This window comes from Haemorhous mexicanus, chromosome 16 (genome assembly GCF_027477595.1).
Source record: "Haemorhous mexicanus isolate bHaeMex1 chromosome 16, bHaeMex1.pri, whole genome shotgun sequence".
In the NCBI taxonomy this organism is placed as follows: domain Eukaryota; kingdom Metazoa; phylum Chordata; class Aves; order Passeriformes; family Fringillidae; genus Haemorhous; species Haemorhous mexicanus.
In genome coordinates, this window is record NC_082356.1 from 11,007,777 (window position 1) to 11,016,816 (window position 9,040).

The following is a 9,040-nucleotide window of genomic DNA, read 5'->3' on the forward strand; positions in this document are numbered from 1 at the left end:
ATTGGTTCTACTGTATTAAGATGCTCAGCAAAGCAGAGTATATAATGCACTATAACCAAAGCTAAAGGGTCCCCAGGCTTGTCTGCAGCTGGAGCTGACAGCTGGAGGCACAGGCTCTGTCACCAGACCCTGGACTGCTGTAACATCTTGGATACAATAAACTGCATTTTGGAGAGCTGCCTGGAGCCCCTCATCTCTCATTCAGGCTCTTACAGGAAAGGGACACGGGGTGATGGAGAGATGGCAGCAATCCCGTGCCATGCTGGCAGTTTTCACTCCTTGCTGCACACTTGGGAACAAAAGGGTAAGGAAAGATATGGGCAATGTTATGGATACATCTTCTAATAGTGGCTTTTAGCAAATATTAAAATGGATTTTATATCTGTAATGTTAAAGCAACTTTGTTGTAAAGATACAGCTTTTATTTCTGTTGTTAATTAAGCTTCATGAAATAGCTGCTTGTGTTAAAATTCCTGCTGGGATGGGATAACATCCAATGCACACAGGATGAGGACACCTGCACAGATCTGCCAACTATCAGCACTCCCTGTCTGAAGGCAGAGTGACCAAGGCCCAAAACCTGGAGGGGATAAAGAGAAGGAGCCAAAACCACAGCCAAGAAACACACATGCTCTGAAAAGGCAGACCCAAGGAGGGGCCATGTAAAATCATTCCTGTAATATGTGAAGTAGTTTATGGATATGCATGAGGGTCTATGAATATGCAACAGGCTGATGTAAGGGAAAAGGTATTTCAGGGGGATCCCCGAAGGGAACAGGGTGCTCCTGGCTGAGTGCCAAGATGCACCCAGCCATAATAACCTTTGCTCCATGGTCCTGGTCTCCCACTGTCCTTTATTAAACTTTTTACATTTTCACAGGAGAGTGAACATGGTTTTCACATTTAGGAATGGTTTCAGTTTTTTCATTTTTTTAAAGGAGGGAGTTTTGAAGAGCTACAAGTGGCTAATCTGCCTGCAACAAGGACCATTCCACGGGCTCTTGTCACCTTTCCTGACACGTCTGCTGCAGCTCATGGAGGGTGAAGCCCTGGAGGCTCCTTAGGGGTGGTTATGGACAATTGCAGGCAGCGCCTCGATGCCCTGGATCAGGGGTGCCCCCTCCTGGGAACCCCCACGTTTTCCAGTTTCTGTGAAGCTGCCTGTGAAAAACACGTTCACTCTCCTGTAAATTAATGGCCCATTAACAGCAGATCTCTCCTGGAGGGAGGATTGCTTGTGGAAGAGCTAAATTGCCCAATGCACAGAAGATAACTGCCCCACCTCTGACAGATGGCAAACACAACACACACTTATCTTGCAATCCAGGACATGTCCTCACTGGCTGCCCCCATTCTCCAGAGTTCATGGTGTCCAGGGCGGCTGCAGCTGCCGGTGCCAGGAACAAACGAGACGGGTCCTGGTTTCAGAGAGCTCCAGAATCCATTTCTGACCCCAAAAAACAGGGCAAAGGCAGGGCCATGGGGTTTTTATAGGGTACGCCAGGGGTGGAGTTTGGGTTTGGGCCAGGGGAGGAGTTGTTAGCAACACAAGAAGGATGAGATCAAATTCCTGCCTTTTAGCAACAGGGACACTCCACACAGAATGTGTCCCCAAATCCTAAATTCCTCCTCAAACACCTGAGAAATGGTGGGACTTTAGATATCTTTGATCAATTTCATTTATTTAACCATGTTTATGGTGGTTTTAAGGGATGAAGATGAATCAGAAGAAAATTAAGGCCAAAGAAACAGGAGAAGCAGCCAGGTGTGTTCCCAACATGGATCACAGGGAATGTGGGTGACCAGGGCTATGCCCAAAGGGGCTCCTCCAGTGGGGGATGGAGCTGGAGCAGCACACGAAGCTCTTCCCGCACTCGGGGCACTCGCAGGGCTTCCCTTACCGGTGCCTCTGTTGGTGTTGGGTCAAGTTAGAGCTCCAGCTGAAGCTCTTCCCACACTGGGGACACTCGTAGGGCCTCTCCCCAGTGTGGATGCACCGGTGGGTAATGAGGGTGGAGTTGTGCTTGAATCCTTTCCCACAGTAAGGGCACTGGAAGGGCCTCTCCTCTCTGTGAATCTGATAGTGCTGGAGAAGAAGGGAGTTGCTCTGAAATCTCTTCCCACACTTAGAACACTCGTAGGGCCTCTCCCCAGTGTGGATCTTTTGGTGGATGACCAGGTTGGAATGCTGGCTGAAGCTCTTCCCACACTCCCGACACTCGTAGGGCCTCTCCCCTGTGTGGGTTCTCCGGTGACTGATCAGGTTGGAGCTGTGCCTGAAGCTCTTCCCACATTCCTCACACTCGTGGGGCCTCTCCCCAGTGTGGATGTGTCGGTGCGTGACAAGATGGGCATTCTGCCTGAAGCCCTGCCCGCAGTCGGGGCAGCGGAAGGGCCTCTCCTCTGTGTGAGTGCGCTGGTGCTTGAGGAGATTGGAGCTGGTCTGAAACCTCTTCCTGCACTGATCACACTCGTAGGGCCGTTCCCCAGTGTGGGTCCTCTGGTGCCTGATCAGCTCAGAGTTCGACCTGAAGATCTTCCCACACTCCTCACACGTGTGGGGCTTCTCCCCATCATGGAGCTGCTCATGGAGCACCAGCTCTGAGCTCTGGCTCCATCTCCGGCTGCCTTCCCGGCCCAGGCTGGCTCTTTCCCCCTCAGATCCCCGCCATCTGCGTTTGCAGCCCCTCCTCGTGCGGGATCTCCGGGGCTTTTCCTCCCCGTTGGATTCCTGTGCTGTGGAGCTGCTCAAAACGGCCTCTGCTGCCAGGTTCTGCCGTGGGGATTTGTCCTCCCTGCTCTCCATGCTCAGCTCCTGCTCTGGAGGAGGAGGGACAAAAACAGGATGGGATTTGCCTCCGTGCCACAGGCAGGGGGAAGGAGATCCCCCCAGGGCTGTCCTGCAGCCGGGGGCCGCGCTGGGCTGGGAAATGGAGCAGGAGAGAGGGGGAAAGGGGCACTGACTTCCTCCTCACCTGCCTCAGTGTCCTGGGGCACCTTCCTCTTCCTCACTGCCTCCCAGGGGCTGCAATGGGAAATCCTGGTTTGGGTAAAACAATGGATGACCACGTGGATTTTGAAGGTCCCTTTGCCCAAGTCCATCTCTACAAGTCACAGGCCACCTGGGCTCCAGAAAAACCTCCCAAACACCAAAATTCAGCCCTGAAAAAGTCTCCAAAGAGTTCCCTGTCCCTGGTCCCTCTGGTGTTCGGGGTTCCCCCCTGTCCCAGCTGCTGGGGGTCACACTTGGATTGGGGGTCCCCCTTCTCCTCGGTGCCTGCCCTCCCCAGGCTGCTGGCAGTTCCAGCAATCCCAAAAGCTCCCCCCTCTTCGCTCTCACTATTTTGGGATGCCGGGGCTGTTTGGGCTCCCGGGTCCTTTCTCCCCTCACTCTCTGCTCTGGGCTGCAGGGGCTCCAAGGAGTCCCCCCTGCCCCCCTCCAGCTCTTGAGGGTCCCGCCAATGGCGGCGCTCCCCCCTCTCTGGGCTCCCCACTTTGGGCTCCTGGGGGACACAGGGCTCTGCTCCTCCAGGCTGCCTCTGCCGGCAGCCACCAACGGCACCCCCCGATGTCCCCCCAAGGGGCCTTTTCCACTAAGCCTTGGACTTCTTCATTCTCCAAACATCCCCCGAAAAAACCCCACCCAGGGATCCCCCCGGGATATCTGGGCCGAGTTCCCCCTCCCCGCCCACCTGCGCGATGGGGGGGCGGTTGATGATCCCACAGGTGGGGGCTGCAAATCCAGGCAGGCCTCGAGCACATGGTTCCGTCTGCTCAGCCTTGATCCGCCTTTGCCCCTCCTTTTCCTGCCGCTTCTCCCCTTCCATCCCCGCTCCTTGTCCTCCTCCGCAGTCTTATCTCCACCTCCTTCTCCTCTTCCATCCCTCCCCTTCCATCCCTACTCCTCGCCCTCCCTAACCCCACCTCCTTTCCCTCCTTCGTTCACTGCTCTCTCTCTGCCTTCATCCCTCCTTTTCCATCTCCCCCACCTCCTCCCCCCCCCTAACCCCACCTCCTTCTCCCCCTCCATCCCTCCCCTTCCCTCCCTCCTCCTCCTCCCCCAGCAGCAGCGACACCCTCGGTGCCCCGTTCCCGCAGCAGGAGCGGGGATGGAGCCGGGACAGGTCGGGATGGGCAGCGCGGGGCTCTCGGCTGCTCCCAGCCGCTGCGGGCGGGGGGAACCCGGCCCGGGCCAAAGGAGAGGCAAACTGGGAAAACTGGGGGCTGCACATCCAAACTGGGCCTTGCTGGGGACCCTGCCAGGGCACTGCCAGCCCTTGGGGCTCCTCTCGGCACCTCCGGGAGGGGGGAACGCACACAGGGCTGGGGGATCCCAGCAGTGGCAGCGCTGCCAGAGACTGGGCTGGACTGGGATGGTACTGGGAGTGACTGGGGCTGTACTGGGTTTGTATGGACATCATACTGGAATCATACTGGGAGTGACTGGGGCTGTACTGGGTTTGTATGGACATCATACTGGGATTGTACTGGGAGTGACTGGGGCTGTACTGGGTTTGTACTGACATCATACTGGGATCATAGTAGGATCATACTGAGACTGTACTGGGTTTGTGCTGACATTATGCTGGGATCATGCTGGGAGTGACTGGGGCTGTACTGGGTTTGTGCTGACATTATACTGGGATCATACTGGGAGTGACTGGGACTGTGCTGGGTTTGTACTGATATAATACTGGGATCGTACTGCCAGGGCAGACTGTGATCACACTGATGGAGACTAGATCACACTGGGAGTGAGCAGGAGCCTGTGGGGAGCAAATGAGACCATGTTGGGGCAAATGGGATGTACTGGGAATAACTGGGATGGTGCTGAGGGTGACTGGGAGCAGCTGTGAGGAACTGGGATCATGCTAGGAGCAACTGGGAATGACTGGGAGTGACTGGGTTCATGCTGTGGGCGTTTGGAAACTGCTGGGCTTATCCTGGGATGAACAGGGATCATGCTGGAGGTGACTGGGATCACACTGGCAGTGAGTGCCACTAAACTGAGGGTGACTGGGAGTGCTTGGGAGCAAATGGGATCATACTGGGAGTGACTGGGAACATGCTGGAGGGAACGAGGGAACTGGGGAACACTGGGAGATACTGGGAGTGACTGGAACAAAAGTGAGGGTGAAAGAGAGCAGCTGGAACCATGTGGAGCACAGCTGGTTCATACCAGTGGGCTGGGGGAGTTTGTTGGGAGTTTAGGGCAATTATTGGGTTTTTGGAGAGAATCACTGAGTTTGGGGGGTGTTGGGGATTTTGGGAGGTTTGTGGATTTTGGTGGGTTTGGACTTTGGGGGATTCTATTGGCCTTGTGGGAGGGGGGTGTTTCGAGATTTATTGAAATCTTCTAAGGTTTTTTGTACTTTTGGGGCTTTTACTAGGATTTTGTGAGGGTTTTGTGAGATTCTCTGGAATTTTGAGGGGGTTTATTTGGATTATTGGGGGATTTGGGGGGGGTTTATTGGAATTGTGGAGGCATTTAGTGGGATCCTTTGGAGATTCAGGTTTTTTAAGGAATTTTGTGGAGTTTTTTGTTCGGATTTGGGGAGGTTTTTGTGGGGTTTTTTGGGTGTTGCCAAGATTTCTTTGGGTCTCGGGGTGGATTTTGTGGGACTTTTTTATGGTTTTGCAGACATTTTTGCAGGGATTTGTGGGGTTTAATGAGGATTTTGGATTTCAATGGATTTTGTGGGTGTTTATCAGGATTCTAGGGTGTTCTAACAGAACTTTGTGAGAGTTAATTGGGATGTCGTGGGTTTTATAGGGACTTTTGGGGATTTTAAGGAGATTTTGGTGCCTCTCAGCCCTTCCCCACAGCTGGGGATAACTGCAAAGCCCCCCCAAAATTCCACTAAAAACCTCCAAAATCCCCCAAAAATCCCCAAAAAAACCTCTGAACACCCGCAAATCCCACAAAATACCAGCGGAACCCACCGAAATTTAAAAACACTCTCGAAAATTTCAATAAATCCCCCCCAAGAAACCCTCCACAACTCCAATAAAATCCCCCAAAATCCAAAACCCCACAAATCCATAAAACCCCCCCAAATCATGTAACATCCCCCCAAAACCTAATAATTCTCCCCAGAAACCTCCACCAAATCCCCAAAACCCTCCCAAAATCCCCTAAAAAAGCCCCCAAAATCCCCCCAGACTCACTGGGGCCGTCCTGGATCAGGGGGCACCGGCCGGTGGAACAGGAGCCACTTCAGGGGGCCCTCGGAGCTTTTTGGGGAGGGGGCACCATGGGAGACCCCCCCAAAAACCTGAAGGGGGAACCCCTGCTGTGCCCCCTCCCTGAAACCCCCAGACCCCGGTTCAGGGTGGGCCTGGGACCCCCCGGGACCCCAAATCTCCTCCAGGTCCCCCACAGTCCCCCAAGGTTGGCCCAGGACCACTCCAGACCCAAAACCACTCTTCAAGACCCCCAAAACCTCCCCAGGACCCTCAGACTCCCCCCAGTTTTCCCCAAAATTCACCCCAGACCCACCTGAGACCCCCCCCAAATCCATCAGACTGCCCCAAATCCCCCTCAGACCCCTTAATCTCCCCAGACTCCCCCAAATTCCCCCAGACCCACCTCAGAACCTCCCAGATCCCCTCACAACACCCCAGTTCCTCTCAAAATCCCCTCAGACCCTCCTAATTCCCCTCAGATCTCCCTAAACCCACCTGAGAAAGCTCCAGACCCTCTCAAGCTTCCCCCAAAGCTCCCTAAAGCCCCCTCACACGCCTTCGTTCCCCCCAAACCCACCGCACACCCCCCTATTTCCAGTCAATGCCCCCAAAAATCCCCCCTTTCCCCTCAGACCCGCCCCAAACCCCCCCAGTTTCCCCCCCCGGCCCCACCTCAGCTTCTCCTCTGCCGCTTTCGCCTCACAATCACCCGCCTCCGCCGCGTGGGCAGGCTCCCAGCCAATAGCGACGCACCTCAACCCGATTCAACCAATGACCACGCTGCATGTCCCCAAAAAACCAATCACGGCGTGGTTCCTCTCAGTAACGCCCGCCTTCCCTGCGCGGCTCCGGCCAATCAGAGGCGAGCCCTGAGCGGCGCCCCGTTCCCCGCCGCCACCGGGACCCGCCGGGCTGGGGACAGGTGCGGGAGGGTCCTGGGGGGTCTGGGGGGGCTTTGGGGAGGGGTCCAGGGCTTTGGGTGGGGTCTGGGGAGGGTCCTGGGGCATTGTGGGGGGACCTGGGGGTGCGGATGGGTCCTAAGAGGGGTCTCGAGGGGGGACATGGGCGGGTCTGGGGGGGTTTTGGGGAGGGGTCGTAGGAAGGTCTTGGGAGGGTCTGGGGGTGTTGGGATGGTCCTGGGGGAGTTTGGGGAGGGCTCTGGGGGGGTCCTGAGGGTGTCTTGGGAGGGTTTTGGAGGTTTTGGGGAGGGGCTTTGGGGGGTCTGGAAGGGTTTGGGGAGAGGTCCTGCGGGGGTCTGGGGAAGGGCTGGGGGAGCCTGAGTTGGGTTTGGGGAGGGGTCTGGAGGGTCCTGGCAGGGTCCTGGGTGGGGTCTTGGGAAGGGTCTGGGGGGGTCTCAGGGGACATCCTGGGCTGGGCCCGATTGGGGTCTGGGGGCTCTCAGGGGGTCCTGGGCCAACCCTGGGGGGCTCTGGGGGGTTTGGGGTTCCTGGAGGGGTCCTGGGCGAGATTTGGGGGTCCCGGGGGGTCCCAGGCCCACCCTGAACCGGGGTCTGGGGGTTTCAGGGGGAGGGGTCACAGCAGGGTGTCCCCTCCTTACCGGTTTGGGGGGGGGGGGGGGGGGGGTCTCCCATGGTGCCCCCTCCCCAAAAAGCGCCGAGGGCCCCCTGAAGTGGCTCCTGTTCCACCGGCCGGTGCCCCCTGATCCAGGATGGCCCCAGTGAGTCTGGGGGGATTTTGGGGGGCTTTTTTGGGAGGGTTTTGGGGATTAGGGGGTGGCTTTTTTGGGCTTTGGGGAATTTTATAGGGAGTTTAGCGGGAATTATTGGGGTTTTTGGAGACAATTACTGAGTTTTGGGGGTGGTGTGGATTTGGGGGGTTTTGGAATTTGGGGGATTTTATTTTGGAGACAATTACTGAGTTTTGGGGGTGGTGTGGATTTGGGGGTTTTGTGGGGGGTTGGTTGTTTTAGGGCATTTATTGAAGTTTTTGGGAGTATTTTTTAATTTGAGTGGGTTTCACTGGTATTTTGTGGGATTCTCTGGGGTTTTGGAAGATCTTATTGTAATTTTGGGGGGATTTTGGGGGACCTTGGGTGGTCTGAGGGGGCTTTGGGGTTGTCCCCAGTTGTGGGGAAGGGCTGAGAGGCACTAAAATCTCCTTCAAAGCCCAGAAAATCCCAAAAAAAACCCACAAAATCCCAATTAAATCTCACAGAATCACATTAGAACACCCTAGAATCCCAATCGAAGCCCACAAAATCTATTGAAATCCCAACAACCCCCCCAAAAATCCCAATTAAACCCCACCAATCCTCCCAAAAATATGCCCAAAACAACAAAAAGTCCTACAAAATGCCCCCAAGACCCAAAGAAATCTTGGCAGCATCCAAAAAAACCCCACAAACCCCCCGCAAATCCCACCAAAGAACAAAAAAAAAAATTCCTCAAAATTCCTGGACCTGCAAAGAATCCTAATAATGCTCCCAAAAATCCAATAGAATTCCCCAAATACCCCAATAAAACCCCCAAAATTCTGGAGACTGTCACTGTCCTGGTTCAGGGCAAGTTTGGGAGAGAACCCCCCAAAGGGCTCCTCTAGGAAAGCAGATTCAGTCGCCCCTCCCCCAACCGGTCCGGGAGAAAATACCTCCTTGGAGAAAAGTGGAAAAACCTGTTCATTAAACAATAAAACTTAAACAATATTAAACAATGAAACTCTTTGCTGCTCCAAAAGAGATGACAAACTCACCAAGTCCCCCCTGGGTTGCAGTTCAGCTCACTCAGTCTCTGCTCAGCCCCTCCGGTGCTGGAAATGCCGCGGCCCAGGCCCGGCCCAGTGGCCACAGGTGGAGCTGCCGGTGCTCTGCTGGTGTTCAGTCCAGAGCAGGTGTGAA

General features: G+C 55.2%; 1 protein-coding gene across 1 annotated transcript; it reads right to left on the bottom strand.

Annotated features, from left to right (window-relative positions):
* Positions 1-1,661: 1,661 nt before the first annotated feature.
* On the bottom strand, positions 1,662-2,817 carry LOC132334777 (zinc finger protein 239-like). The gene has a single exon (XM_059860891.1). The coding sequence runs from the start codon at positions 2,804-2,806 to the stop codon at positions 1,898-1,900; it is 909 nt and encodes a 302-aa protein (XP_059716874.1). The 5' UTR covers positions 2,807-2,817; the 3' UTR covers positions 1,662-1,897.
* Positions 2,818-9,040: the final 6,223 nt, after the last annotated feature.